Raw genomic sequence first — 15,359 nt, forward strand, 5'->3', positions numbered from 1 at the left:
AGTTTATCTTAAATTGTTAAAATAGTTTGAGTTATTGATGTTAAGTCGGGTTCGAAGGGGAAACACCGCATTCAGTGGTGATCTGCACCGTACTCACTAAACGCTTCGTAATTCTTACTTTTGTAACAGAGATGCCATACCCAGGTCTAATTCGCGAAGTGTGGAAAGAACTTCCCGGAAAATCAATCAACAAACTCAAAGACGATCCCTACTACCCCAACGACCCCTCACTCATTGAGATCATTGAAAACTTCGACTCTCCTTTCGACATTGACAAAGACTATGGTAGTAGGGTGAAAGGATACTTCGTGGCTCCGGAGACTGGGAACTACACTTTCTACATGTCCGGTTCACAGAGTGGTGAACTGTGGATGAGTAGTACAGAGAGCCAGCAAAACCTGACTAAACTGGTTTCTTTGGATCAAGCAACTGGTCACAACCAGTGGAACAAGTACGTATCTTATCCAATATTTTAAAAAGAAATGTTTTTACAGCCTAACTATTACCGATGGCTATAGTGTCAAAACAACTCTCAAGAAGAAATTGGACTGAAAAAAATCTGGAAGAATAAGAGTGACAGGAGTGTGTGGATGGAATAAACCTTATTAACTCACTTTTTTCTCCTTTATTTTTGCCTTCGTTAGATATGCTGGTCAAAGTTCTAAATCTGTCACATTAGAGGCTGGTAAATATTACTACATTATTGGACTGCAGAAGGGCACCGAGTCAACTGACTCCCTCTCTGCTGGGGTACGTTTGCCCAGCGGTCGCTTCATGAGACCAATCACAAAAGAAATATTACAGTGGAGAATGCCGGGTAAGAAAGAAAGAAAACAGAGAGAGTAACTTCTCGGTGCATAGATAACTTTAAAAATTTTGAGCATTATAGGAACGAGGAAGGGATAAAGAAGGATTTACCAGTTTGCGAAACATTTTGTTCTCAGATTTGGGTAGAGACTTCGCGGCCGACAAATCGTAACGTCTTACTAACCGGCCAGGGCTTTGCCGTAACATCCAGAAGCAAGTTGGAAGAATAATTACCTACATAGGGGGGTAGCATGGAATTGCAATCCAAAATCCGGATTTGCAATTAAAGGCACGCAGCCTTTGCGAGCGTCTGGTACATGTAGTGTTGGTTTTTCATTTTGGAAACAGAACCTCCTTAGTGCTAAAACGGTACGATTTACTCTAACAGTGACATGACGAATTTGGCTAACATTCTCCTTTAAACTTCTGAAAGAGGTTGTTGCTTACTAAAATAGAACCAGAGAATGTCTTTCTTAGAAACTGTAAATCAATCTAGGATTGCAATCCAAACTATCGCCTACGTGGGTGAATCAATTGGATATCGTGTCTGTATGCATCTGGGTTCAGGTGGTTCGTTTCACTTACCGAACCATTATTTTTCCAACTTTGCTAACTGAAGCGATTCTTTCGAAGTGATATTCAGATTTCTTTTAGCACGTATGCATTACCTCCCGTGTTGCAAGTTGCAGCAACGTGTTGCGCGAAGTAGACATGTGTTCAACTTTGTGCAAAATGTTGCCGCAACTTGCAATACAGGTGGTAATATGGGCAACAACACCTACAACTTGGAATGCAACATGTTGCGAGAAGTTGAAAGTTAATGTTGCCGTACTGGGCCGAAACTGGAAACTTCAATCGAAAGGACCACGTTGCACCCTATATGGACGAAATGCAAAGTATAAAACACAAAACAATGTCTTATCAAGGGCCTAGGTTTTGACCAATTTTATTTATTTTTTCTTCTAGGTGATCCATTTGCTGGTGTTATCCGTGAAGTGTGGCAGGACATCCCTGGCTACAGAATAATGGACCTCACTTCCAATCCAAACTTTCCAAACAATCCGTCAAGTATTGAGGTGTTGGACAAGTTTGACGCACCGCACAATGTTGATGATAATTACGGTTCAAGGATACGAGGTTTCTTCAAGGCGCCAGAAAATGGGTTGTATCGGTGAGAAGTAATCCTAAATTATTCTGTCCGCGGATTTAAAATTTCTCACCCAGTGTTTGTTATTTGTTAGGATGCTCCTATTTTGGTTTATCGCAAAAACGATCATTTGACGTTTTTTATTGTTATTTTTCTTGAAGATGTTAAAAATTTGAAAATGGCTTTATGTAACGTCGGAAAAATGTCGAGAGACCACTAGAGGTGCATTCGCATATTGTCAATCTTACCTGAAAAGCTAATATACTAAGTGAAATGGTCAAACTATTTTACCAGACAGGACCCACCACCGCAACAGAGGTGTCCCATGACCCACCTTCCCACCAAAAGATGTGTCTGTGAAGCCCCCACTCTATCAGGAAGAACTTAAAAGATCAAACCCGTTGTGCCAATCCCAGCAAGCAAGCCAGCACCCAATGGGTCCACGATTTTGAGGCCAATAGTCCTGCAACAGACAGGTGGTGTCTGCATAGTCCCCACACAAGGTGGTCCTCGTTGAGATCTTGTTATGACCACTTCCCTAAGAAGAACGAATTTTGTAGCGCCATACAGCTACGATTGTAATAAACTACAAAGGCCTACATAAGGGTGCGTTGATATAAACAGGGAACCTTTTCAACATCCTTTTCCATCCTTATTTACCATTTTCAAGGTTTTTCTTGGCCGCTGACACCACTGGAGAGCTGTGGCTCAGCTCGGACGAAACAGAGAAAAACTTAAAGAAAGTTGTGGCAATAAACGGCTGGACAGCTCATAATGAATGGCTCAAGTAAGGCATTGATACTTAATATAAAGATGTGCAATGGTTCATCGAAACTTTACAGTAAAAAAGGTGGATTAAATGAGAGAAAATTGGCTTCGATGCCTCTCTCTCTCTCTCTCTGAATATAAATACATGTGTCCTGGAAAATTGTTTAGGGAAACCTTAAAAAAATGCTGAAAGGTAGCGATGGACTGGTATCGAGAGAGAGCAGTAATACTTACTTTGTAAGCGCCTGATTACCGGGAATGGGTTTTTTTCTTGGTATAATAAAACAAGAAATTTGCTGTAAAATAATAATTCATCTGGCTAAGAATTGCTTGAAACTTAGGTTTTTTCAAAAAGTAAATGATTTGCTTTTTGTAACTATTCATTTTTTTGGCCAAAATAACTAAAACATTTTGTCCTGTAAGTTTGTTGTTTTCGTTTTCGTTTTTGATTTCTTCCAACGGTAATAATAATCTGTAATAACACGAGTTATGCTGATAGTCAGGATCAATCACTTAAAAGGATTTAAAACTTAAATACAAGGGAAGGAGAAACATATTAAAAAAATAAAACTATTCACTGCAAAATTACCTTGGTTATCGGAAAAGCATTAGTATCTATGGTAACTGTAGCTCAGAAGCTATGGTAATCTCTTTTCTAATCCCCTTGTTCACTTTGTGTCTTCCTACGCACGATCAGCAAACAAATTACACAGAAAGATTGCATCTCCGCGAATCTTGTGCCGCAATAGAAAATTAATCCCATTGTGTGACAAAAAACTTTTGCTGTTTTAAGGTGGCTATTCCGTGCTTTTTTTTGTAGCTCACTCAATGACTTAAAAAAAGGGTTTATTAAAGTTTCTCTGAATTACTTTGTACGCCAAACAGGACTGGTATTATAGGTCTGTTACTTTCTATCTATAAATCTAAAGAACTTAAAAATTTTCTTTGTTCTGAAATGGCTTCACATTTACCAGTATTTAGCTCACAAAGGGTGAATAACATTTTAAACACATTTGGGTACAAATAAGCCAAAAGCTAACTTCAAGATAGAAATGAAATTAAAAAAATGCAGGTCTAAAAGATATTCCCTCGCCAACAAAAATAATTGACAACCTACTTGACAAAAATGAAAATATCACGAATGTGTCAATTTTGTGGGCTCACAAACAATAAATGTTGTGATTGGTATTGACACATTGGACAAATATGCCTAAATATCATCTTTTAGCTTTGAAATCTTTTGAACTACAAAACACATACATATTGAATAAATGTTAATAAGGTGTTCTTTATGTCACAAAAGTTTGATGGCGAGCTATTGTTTCTATTTTCAGCGAAGTTCATCACAAAATTATTCCGCATCCTGTTTTTATCCGGCCTCCCTAGAGGATCTAGTTACGAAACAAACTGAGAATTGTATGCCCGCTAAAACTTCAAACGAAAACCACTAAACCTTAATTATTAGATTGCATTATTTTCCTAGCTGATATTTTAAGCAGTTACCTTGGTGTCAGTATGTCTTTGATAAAAAAAAAAAAAAAAAAAAAAAAAACCAAAAAGCCTTCAAAGATATTATTACTTATTCGAACAGATTTGGCAAAATATACCCCTCTGTAGCGTGACATGGTTCTCTTTCCGATCTTGCCATAATTTGAAGGAATAACATTATTCTTCTCTTTTTCGTTTAGGTTAATTTATTCACAATGAAAACACATTTCAAAATATCCTGCAGGAGAAAAACAAATTAGGTCCATTAAACTCGCGTTTTCGTGATTATGTATTTCACTTTTGCAGGTTTTACCTAATGCGCAACGCGATCACCTGCAATGGAAAGTTTTAAGATTTGCATATCAAGAAGGATAAAACAATACTTTCCTTTACTTTATTAAGATTTGTTGCACGAATAAATAGCACAATTCTTGAATGTTTTCTTTAAAAATGCACGGCGAGAAAACGATCTGTGCGAAATAATAGCCTGGCGAAACTTGTAAAATTTCTCTTTAATTTTGCTCTGCCTTCAAGGTTTCGTGTTTCGGTATATTTTGCATGTGTTCGCTCCCTGTACCACCACGCATTTACATTTTTCGTGGACGAAAATTCGCGAAATTGAACCGAAATGCCAAGTAAATACTAAATCTGAGAAGAATCAATTTGTCGATTCAGATTCAAGTTAAAAAAAATTGGAATTAAAACGCTTATAATTCTCGAATTGAGATCAGGTCAATGTCATTCGTAGTTTGAAGATAAGTGTAACACAATTTTGAATGAGTGATTGTTGGTCGACATTCTCCTCGCCATTCTGTTTTCACATAAAGTCCTAAGGCGTCGAAGGAGGCGTAAACTCGATCTCTGAAGGCGAGCAAGAAGATAGAATGTCCGGGGGTGGCTGCGTAAGTGTAAGCGGTCCACCGATGATTGAATCTAACGACTCAACACTCAAAGACAGTGACGGTGATAAAGCAAAAATTGCGTTCCTATCAATGGGCGCCAGTTTAAGAGTAGGATACGTGGCTTGAAGCTCAGGCCTTGACAGTGTTACTGTACTGTTTTTAATAGATTTCTCCTTACGCCTGGGGAATAATTCCATACGGCAAATCCTCAGGCTGTTTTCCCTCTGAAATCTTGGTTTGTTCTCGCTTATTTTTAGATCGACTATTCGTAGTGACTCTAAGAGCCGTTGACTGGACCTCGCATTAGCGCCATCCCCTGATAGCTTCATTGTGCCTCTGATAGTTGATCTTTTTCGTCGCAAATGAGTTTAATGACGATGTGTTGTTTTCACAACTGTTACTTGTTGATGTGAAAAGATTAGCGTGGGAATAGCATCTTTTACAAACGCTGAAAGATTCTCTCTTCACATTTATCTTAGGCAGACGAAATTGCGTCTTTGGTTTATTCAAAGTACTTTTGGTTTCTTGTTGACTCGGGTGGTGAAGGGACGTATCTGTATTTCTCTGTTTTTCATACGAATAATTATTTCTAATAACTGGAAAACACTTCCCGTTTTCTTGGCTCGCGGGAGTGTAGAGCTTTTTCTCTCTTACGTGACGAGAATTGTGTTTCCTTACATCCATATACATTTGCTTTTCCTCAATAACAAGGAATAAACATCGTCATTTCGTGAATAAAATTCCTGTTCGATGCGAGTCAATTTTCTTTACGACATGCGTGCCTGCTGTTATCTCACTTTACAGACATGTACTATTTACTTTATGTTTTCCTATTTGCTTTTTAAAGATAAACATAGTTGACAAATCTTAAACGTCATTCGTTATCATTTAACAAACATGAAAAGCATTGATAAGGAGCAAATAGGTTAATGAGATGCTAACTGTGCTTTGGTAGTAAATTTAGTGGCCGTTTATTGAAAAACATGCTTCTTGATATTTGTCGTTACTTGGAAACCGGAATCCACCCAACAGAGACGCATATTTATCGGAGGAATAAAAAGCAATAAAAAATATCCTACAATTGTTTACCTTTTCCTTCGATCCATTAATTTACGAGTTTGGTTTTAAGGGGAGGTAAAACGTTGCTTCATTAAATTTGAAATGTTTGGCATCGTTTGTTAAAATGTAGTTCAATGGGTTTTTTTATATAATGGGAGATGAAATTGAATTTGATATATTTTGCCAAACCTCATAACAATATTCAGGTTAATATCAGTTTGACGAAAATATCATTGATAGGGAGTTTCGATGGTCTAAGGTGCAATGGTACGTAATTTGCAACTTAACTCTGTAAACGTCGGTTATTTTGGCATTTCGGTTAATAAACACCTTATAGGGAATCTGAACATATTAACTCTACATTTTGTTATTTGAATATTCGAAAACAGGATGGCATAATTAATATGGCAATATTGTATGTGAGACTATCGAGCCCAGAATTTTGTATTAATATGTATTAATATGTATTAATATTCAAAGAGAGGTTGTTATGTCATATACAGCCATAATAATGAAAATTACAACGGCGAAGAAATAATTGGAGTTGTTGCTTTTCTGTAGATTCCCGGAACAAAAATCCGACCGTATTCACCTCAAGAAGGGTAAATATTATTACCTGGAGGCGTATCAGAAGGCAGACAAGCTGGCTGACTGTGCATCAGTGGCAGTCGAGCTTCCTAGTGGTCACTTTGAAGGACCAATCAAAAGAGTGCATTTGAGCTGGCGGCTACCAGGTAAGAGACAGCAATCTAGGTTGAGGAATATCATTAAAGATCTATTTATCAGAAAACACTGCAAAAAGATACCAACCTTTTATCAGAAAAACAATAAAGACAGGACAGTAGAACATAGAGATCAAGGAAAGGTAGTGCTCTATGCATAATATCTAATAAAAAAATTGTTTGGCGAGATAAAAGGAACAAACCTAATGGGAATGCTCCGCTTATTGTGTTTGGAAAATGCATTACAAATTAATGTATAAATGTTCTTTTGGTGGACACTCAATGGTTAGTCAGCATTTAAAAAGGAAAAACCTTTGACCTTCTCGAGTATGTAATGTGAATAGACAGGAAAGAAGAAAAGAACAACATGTCATGGCAAAAATCACAATGTTCAATCTGTTTATCGTAAGATTTAATTTATGTGTATTGAATTCTTCCTCAGATGGAAGGACTGGTCCAGGACCATCTTCAGAGGAGGAAGGTTTGTACTCACTGCGCATGGCAGCAACCTCCCCGCGTTATATCACAAACATTTAATTAGTCTAGTATCAATTCTTCTTCAGTAGGTATGGAAATGTCTTCCAGCTTCTAAAAATTTGAATATAAATCATTACGAGGAAACAATTTAAAGCTTTATTGATTAACTATCGATGGTGTTGCAAAAATTGAAAGGTTTTCTAAAGCTATTATTCTAAAGTTAAGTCATGTAAGATAAAATGAAAAATTAGAAAATAAACCTGACATTTCGTCCTCAACGGCAGAAAAGAAGAAAGTGCAATCTTTAGTGATCTATTGTTGTTGCCGATTTGTTTGCAGCTATACCCAAGCCAGTTGGTTTGTATCCACTAAACAAAGCTTTTGGTGCAAAAGATGCCGGACCTAGCCACGAAAATGGAGTGCTTAGCAATGTAGACCTTGGCACAGGTCCTGGTGGTAAGAGATGATCTTCAAATTAATTATTATTTATAAATACCACTATATGATCCATGCATCAGCATCGTCGGTAGAATGAGGATCCTAGAGGGTAGGAGGGAGGGTTTAAATCCCATTTCCCAGCACACAGTTTGCCCAAATCCGTCGTCAACAGCAAAAAAATTTCTCAGCCAATTTTTGCCCAAATCCCAGTCCCAGTCCCATCTGCTTTGTTTGTGATTCCCTGTCCCAGTGACCCAAATCTCATTTTCCAAGTGAAAATTTGTCCAAATCCCAGTGCCCATTTTACCCCTTCATGCCCCTCTAGAATATATGGCCATGTTTGGTATGCACCTTAATTATTTAACATGTAATGTAAGAACCTAAAAATATGCAGTCCTTTTGTGGAATTACATACATTTAATCTACATGCATTTGGTTCAGTAGGATGTGTGAAGGAGAGAGTTTACAAACTGTTATTTAACCAATACCAATACTGTTTTCGTCCTGTGGAACTAAACGAACAAGTTAACTGTTACAGTGGTTTCGCCCTTTTTTTTTATTTTTCACATCATCAATACACCTACAGCTGTAGCAAGCCCGAACCTGATTAGTATAAATCCATTTATTTTTGTTAATATTCAATCACATAAAAAACAGTGTATTAAATTCTAACTATCTACGGGTATTTATTACATTGGTCAAAATACGACTGAATCAGCATTAAAAAACAAAAAATTTCAAGAGTAATGTCAACAATACACATCTCGTTTTGAACAGATAGCGAAGATGAAGCCTACGAATTCAAAGGAACAGCGGATTCATTTGTGGAGATACCCAATGACGGCAAGCTGGATACACAGAACTCCATGACAATCCTGGCAAACGTATACCCCACGGGGAGTGGAGGACCCATCTTGAATTATAAAACAGATGGCTGGGGAGTCCATCTGTGGCAGTTTGAATCTAATGAGCTCTTTGTGAGATTTGTGCATCGTAATGGAGTTTTCCATAAGCCAATCGCATCAAGGGTGCTACAGGTTTGTGGTCGCTTTCTTGGATCTTTTCACATTATTGGAGACACGCACTGTCCTCGACTCGCTTATTTTCTTTCCACTTTTAAAGTTTTGAGTCAAAACTTGTTAAAGGATAACTCTGAAAGCCAAGACTATAAGTGAAATTGCTATCTCTTGTATCAAAAACTAACAAGTAACGTGTTTGTTTTTCCGAAAACTGATTCTGATTGAGCTAGACTGTTGATGTTCGCGATGAAGAGAGATTTTACATGAACTGTGGTGCTAGAAATAGTGCGCAACTGAAAAAGTATAGCAAAAACTGGTTGCACAATGAAGCAGCACATGATTTCCCCTCCACCCAGAGAATGGAAGACTTGGAGTATGTGGTTGTTCACTGTCTAAAGCCGTGTTCGCCCTTGTAAAACAATTACAAACGCAAAGTGAACGTTCACATACACAGTCACAAATACCACTTATGTCCAGGATTGAACGCAACTACGAAATTTGCAAAATTGCCATGCTGTTACGAAATCGCGAAAATAACAAAAATTACGAATTTTTGCAACTTTCGTAAAATTCCTCAAGATCAAAATGTCTATGATATCTCAAATGTCCATGAGGTGATACGATTACTATTTTTCATTTATTTTAAATTTCATCAAGACCAAAATTTTTATGAGGTGGCTTGACGTAAACTACGAAATTTGCGAAAATTACGATTTTTCGTAAGTTTTGTTTAATTTCATCAAGACCAAAATGTCTGTGAGGTCTTAACGAAAACTTCGAAAACAAGACTTTAGCGAAAGAACTAGTAATTAAAATGTTTCTTTTTTCTACCAGCTGAACGAGTGGAATCAGGTTGGTGCTACATACGACAACACAACTGGTGTGGCTCAACTTTGGCACAATGGAAAGATGGTGAAGAGCCGTAACATTGGTCAGATTAAACTGGCTACCCAGTATCCAATCAGGATTGGTGCCAGAGATGGGGACGAGAGGAGATTCGCTGGAAAGATTTCTTGCTTACAACTTTACAACAAAGCCTTAGACGAGCAACAGATTGGAAACCTTAAGAGCTGTCCTGTTAAAGGTAAGGCACTTCTATAACGTTACTCATTTGTCACGGTGACACAGCTGAGGAAGTGAATGAGGCAGCCTCTGAGGAGCCTAGTTTACGTGACATTGTCGCTACTTTTTTACGTAACCAACGAAAGAAGTTCACCCGTTACTTGCTATGTTCTCTGACTGGGTATAGAATCATTATAATGATAGACTGCAACTCATTTCATATTTTTGGTATGAGTTCGTTGGACAAAACGCGGTTACAAAAAAATCTGTAATGAGCGTGACAATCAAGAGTGGAATTGAAGAGGCTTATTGAATTTTTGTAATTCTTTTTGCTTTGTTCACACAGCTAAAACCTTAGGGAATGACGAGCTAGACTCTGGTGACGGATCAGGATCAGGAGACTGGGACGATCATGACTTCGATTGTGAGTTTATTTTGTGGGTGTTGCCAATTTCAAATTTGCCTTTACCAAGTGTCGCGACCCAAAAGCGTTTTTGCTTCATAAATATGAACTTTTTCAGTTTAATCCAACAACATGCTTTTAAACTGACATTTTGCCACAAGAACACGTAAAGCCTATTTGTTGTCGCGAAAGGTGTCATTCTGTCATTATACAGCTCTCTAAATGTTCTTTCGAATTATTTCACTATATAAAGCTTCTCTGTTTGTTTCTCCGCCTTTTAACTTTGTTTCTCGTACAGCGCTTCCTGACCAACTTCTTATTTTTTCGTAATGTTTTATTTACAGCAAGTGCCGTGGACTTTTCACACAATGCTGGTAAATATGATAAGGACGAAGACGCTGATGACGAGATCCAGGGTACGTAACATAAGAAGACTGGGATGATCACTTAGATCATGAAAGAAGGATTGCTTGCATCACTTTGGGTGATTTTGTCAAACGAAGCTTGTCTTAAAACAGAATCAAACATAATGGTACAAAATAAGCAAAAACATGTTAGGGGGCGATAGGGGACATTTTGGCCTCTGGAGCCAGGGTGTGTCGATGGTCAATACTGAAGAGAATTGTGAGAAGCATTACTTGATTTCAGTTGGGCCATAGATTAATTAATGAAAGTTTTCTAATTAATGAAGTATTTCATAAACATTTTTTGTTTTTGGAGCTTTTTACGCTCGGACCAACCAAGACAAACACACGTCATTGAAACTGAAGGAGGGTTCGTTGGAACTGAGCAGCAATCGCATTCTTTCACTTTCTAGAGTATGTTGCAAAACTGCCATGGGTTCAGAAAGACAGGGAACAGAGAGAGCAACTAATAAACAAAGGATTGAAATATTTCACGCAGATCGCTACCTAAGATTTCACCATTTACAACACTAACTTGATTAAAATTAACCTGCCTTCTGTCCAGCAAATCTTATGCAAAGTTGTTTTTCTTAGTCAGGTGTCCACAATTAGTAGGGGGGATTTTTCCCCTCACCTAAATCTTTAGAAACTTAATTAATTCATTCATTTTCATACAACATGAAAATCAGATATGGTAAATTAATTATATTCTTTTATACATCTTTATAGGATCAGAATCCACCTCAGGTAAGAATAACCTTGCATGTTCTCTAACACTAAAATCCAGTAAGATTTGAACTTGTAAAGAACTTAAATCTGGAACATGCACAACTCTTGACACCCTTACACAAGCGACAGATTATTAAAACATCGCCTGCCTAATAAAGTTCGAGACAAGAACTTCTGGACCTTAAATAATTAATTTTGTTTATGAGGGCTAATGATAAATAAGAATTTAAAAATTGTAGGCAACAAATGCGACCCAGAGCCATGTGAAAATGGCGCCAAATGCATCCGGGACAATAAGAGGATGGATGGCTACCGATGCAAATGCACCTCCGATTTTACTGGAAGAAACTGCCAAGGTAAATTATCAGTTACCTTTCCTCCTTTGCAAAAGAAACACCACACAAATGAGACACCAAACATTGAGAGCGCAATAAACTAAAAAAGGAACAGCATTCCCAAGCAAATTTGTGGATGTTCGAAGTTATATTTTCAACTTCTAAATTTCTTTTGAGTTTTCACTGAGGAGATCTGTGTTGTGGGTGTTGTTTTATATTTGTTATATTTAACTCGAGTTTGAGTAACCTGGTATATAGAGTTTAGAAGCGTTCTATATGAACAATTCTTTGCAAGGACAGCACCTAAGTCGTAACTTGATCCAGCTAAAGTAGAAAGGTTAACGAAAAGCAATGGCGTTAACTTCATGTGTCTAATTTTAGTTTCCAAGCCCGACGCTGAAAATCCCATTGTAAAGAAGGCAAAAATTCCCAAACCTGAACTCAAGACTGGAAGTGAAGATTATCAAAAGAATGCCAGTGCCTTAAATCTGATTGGTAAGTTTTCAATTTGAGGAATGTAAGTATAGAGAACATTTCTAATGCATATTAGGAGAAAAAAATGTTCTTGTGGCATCGAAGGTCTTTCTCTCGTGGTTGCTAGTTTACAGGCATGCCACGAAACAAAGGAAACAAATATTAGCGGATAGCGTAAAATAGGGATTATAAAATAGCAGAGATCCTCGCGACTATCTCTCTTATAGAAAAATTATTCTTTATCAGAATTTGGCAGTACGAGTCAAATTTTTCGTGCATGCGCAAGGTAAGAAAAATATATGCGCTCTCATTATCTCGCATTTTTATTCCGTAGCAATTAAATTAAAGGAAATAAAACCTCCAGTTCCTATGGCTTTACAATCTAATGATCATAGCCATGTCATTTCGCTCCCTCAAATGGTTGATGGAATCGGGTTCCCTCTACGCCTTCTTGTGACATGACGTACGTTTGGCTTTGATCTTTATCCGAGCATAAAGTCATAGAAGCGGATGTTTTGTTCTTACTACTGAATTCTCGGATGGACAGCAAACGTTGCACATCTAGAGTAAAAAACAAAATACTAAAGTATTGTAGATCGCAATTTAAGTGGGTTTAAAAGAAACTAAAATGTTTTTCTCTTTAAATTCGAAACAACAGAAAATATACCGGAAGAGAAGAAAGAAGACGTGCTGTTACTTTTCCAAAAGGTCGGCTGTTTCAAGGACGAGGTTGTAAAACATGATTTGCCGGACAGAGCCACAGTCAAATCTGTAACTCAGGAAGACTGTGTACGATCATGCGCACTGGAAGAAAAGGGATACTCATACTTTGGGCTTCAGGACGCTGACAAGTGTTTCTGCGGGCACCGCTATGGAAAGTATGGCAGAGCCGATGAGGCTCTCTGTAACATGCCATGCAAGGGCAATGACAAAGAGAATTGTGGTGGCAATTCTACAAACATGGTCTACTTCTTTGGTTTAGGTAAGTTATCATATCAATAACTGCAAACTGGCTCCAAGAGTGGGAGTTGGTGTTACAATCCACTACAGAAGTTTCTGCTGGGATGGTTGGCGAACAGTGGCATGTCAACATTGTGGGAGCGCCACTGAGTAACAGTTATCACGTAATTTATCCCCAGTTAAAGTAAATATGCCCTAGAAATGAGACACGTACATGGCATTTGCTATTCCATGTCTTCTGGTACAGTGAAAATGTTTGACTGCGCCCATTTTCCAATTTTCGTTCCAAGAGCTACTCGTTTCTCTAATGCCTCGTTTTGCTGACCAGGAGACCAAAAGAAACGATAGCTCTGGGAAGGGGCATGGTCACTTTAAGAATAACTCGGTTTCGTTTTTATATTCCAAACTAAACGCGATAAAAACTGTAGCATACCATTACTGATACACTGTGTTTCATCGTTCTAAGGTTTTCTAAATCTCGCATTTTTAACGTTGCATTCCCGTCGTGTAACTCTATTAATCTGTCCTCAGGTACCAATTACACTATAAGCACGTTAACTGGAGATTTGGAAGGAGCCGACACAGACGCCAAAGTGTACATAACCTTATATGGAGAGAAGGGAGATTCAGGATTCAGGAAACTGGACACTAAGCATTTTGCAAGGGGAAAGTAAGTTGATATCTTGAATGACCACGGTACAAAATTATTTAACTTATTTTATCTGCTTTACATAACACTATAATGCTATTTAATCTCTGTTCTTATTAGAAATGAAACAAACACTCTGGTATTACCTGATCTTGGTAAACTGAGACAAGTTAGAATACTACACGATAACTCAGGATCAACTCCCAGCTGGTTCCTGGAAAAGGTGCGAGGAAAACATTTACTGCAATGTTGAACTTATTGCTTAGTCAAGAGACCATACAGAGAACCCAAATTTCGTACGCGTGTTAGGACAAGATTTGCTTTTTACGCCTTCTATTTTTGGATTTGAGCCAGGCCAAAACAATAGTCGTAAATATTGGAAGACAGTATGCGGATGGTAAACATTTGATCGGGAAGTATTATCTGTGGAAGAAGCCGTTAAATGGGACAATATGGCTACGGTCTTTTGGTTTGGTTTAAAATTTGACCTGGTTGTAATGCAAGAAAGTCAGTAATCATTTAAAAGAACAGAAACGAAAAATCTCCCGGAAATGCGCTGCGTAAGTGTCCGATCTGCGCTCTTAACTTTAAAAATGTGATTTGTTTGATTGTTGGCTTGTTTTTGTTTGTTTTATTTTTGTTTTTTGTTTTTTATAATTTTATCAGGTTAAGTTGAAACTAACTTCAATCGAGCAAAGACAGCGGAAGTTTTTTTAATTGTATCACAAATTTAAGGATATCCGCTTTGAAGGAACTTTAACTTGTATTTCTCCGTAATCTATGTTTTTAGGTGACAGTGACAGATGAAAATGGTCGGTCATACGCGTTTCCTTGCAAGGAATGGCTGAGTGAAACACAAGGAGGAGGCAAAACAGAACGACTCCTCAGACTACCGCACACATAGTGCCTACTGCGCATGCTACTAAGGTAATGACAGGTCACGTGATTCAATGTGACCTTCAAAACTGCTAAGACGTTGCATAGTTCAAGCTATGCAATTCGTAAAAAAGGAACTTAAGTTTTCTGTAACACGTTATGGAAAAGAAAACAAGGCCACTTTACTGAATTTTTTTTGACACGTAGCTTCACGAAGTTAACCGTAGAATACAACGTGTCAATGGCTCTTTGAGCCTTGAAGAAGATTGTGGTCTAGCAAAACAAACTGGGAGTCGAGTAACGAGATCAAAGTTTGAAACGGCTCGTCTGTGTAACGCTTGTGACTCAAACTGGCGACTGACGACAGTCAGCGATTTAAAGTATTAGCAGCATCTATCTGATAGCATTCTCAGTTTAGTGAGTGTTGCTTATATCAATCTTGGATACTCTTCTGTTGACTTTAAAGTTTGTTTTATCTAGACCTCAATAGTCTTTCGTAATGTTAGAATAGATTGCATTCATTTGAATGTATCGTCACTTTTGATAAAAAAAAAAGATACTTATGGAGCAGTGACACGCTAAACAAAAAAAATAAATTTCATTAACATTGCACTCAAAAATTGCATGACGTTGAGTCCCA

The 15,359-nt window shown here is 37.7% G+C and overlaps 1 protein-coding gene and 1 pseudogene across 5 annotated transcripts in view; one reads left to right on the top strand and one right to left on the bottom strand.

The window, feature by feature from the left end:
- Window positions 1–15,359, top strand: part of LOC144644082 (uncharacterized) — a 56,933-nt gene that overhangs the window by 38,501 nt on the left and 3,073 nt on the right. For all 5 annotated transcript variants that reach the window (XM_078503496.1, XM_078503495.1, XM_078503497.1 and 2 more), the window contains 18 exons: window positions 130–451; window positions 645–817; window positions 1,774–1,978; window positions 2,625–2,741; window positions 6,733–6,905; window positions 7,336–7,374; window positions 7,710–7,826; window positions 8,586–8,845; window positions 9,662–9,911; window positions 10,236–10,313; window positions 10,637–10,708; window positions 11,426–11,443; window positions 11,665–11,781; window positions 12,142–12,255; window positions 12,893–13,216; window positions 13,726–13,864; window positions 13,964–14,066; window positions 14,634–14,770. In XM_078503496.1, the coding sequence (XP_078359622.1) occupies window positions 130–451; window positions 645–817; window positions 1,774–1,978; window positions 2,625–2,741; window positions 6,733–6,905; window positions 7,336–7,374; window positions 7,710–7,826; window positions 8,586–8,845; window positions 9,662–9,911; window positions 10,236–10,313; window positions 10,637–10,708; window positions 11,426–11,443; window positions 11,665–11,781; window positions 12,142–12,255; window positions 12,893–13,216; window positions 13,726–13,864; window positions 13,964–14,066; window positions 14,634–14,747 (2,735 nt within the window). In that variant the 3' untranslated portion in view covers window positions 14,748–14,770. The remainder of the gene's footprint in view (window positions 1–129; window positions 452–644; window positions 818–1,773; window positions 1,979–2,624; window positions 2,742–6,732; window positions 6,906–7,335; window positions 7,375–7,709; window positions 7,827–8,585; window positions 8,846–9,661; window positions 9,912–10,235; window positions 10,314–10,636; window positions 10,709–11,425; window positions 11,444–11,664; window positions 11,782–12,141; window positions 12,256–12,892; window positions 13,217–13,725; window positions 13,865–13,963; window positions 14,067–14,633; window positions 14,771–15,359) is intronic.
- Window positions 4,549–5,904, bottom strand: LOC144641963 (uncharacterized; annotated as a pseudogene).

Source organism: Oculina patagonica, chromosome 2 (assembly GCF_052425735.1).
Source record: "Oculina patagonica isolate OP01 chromosome 2, crgOcupat, whole genome shotgun sequence".
Taxonomy (NCBI): domain Eukaryota; kingdom Metazoa; phylum Cnidaria; class Anthozoa; order Scleractinia; family Oculinidae; genus Oculina; species Oculina patagonica.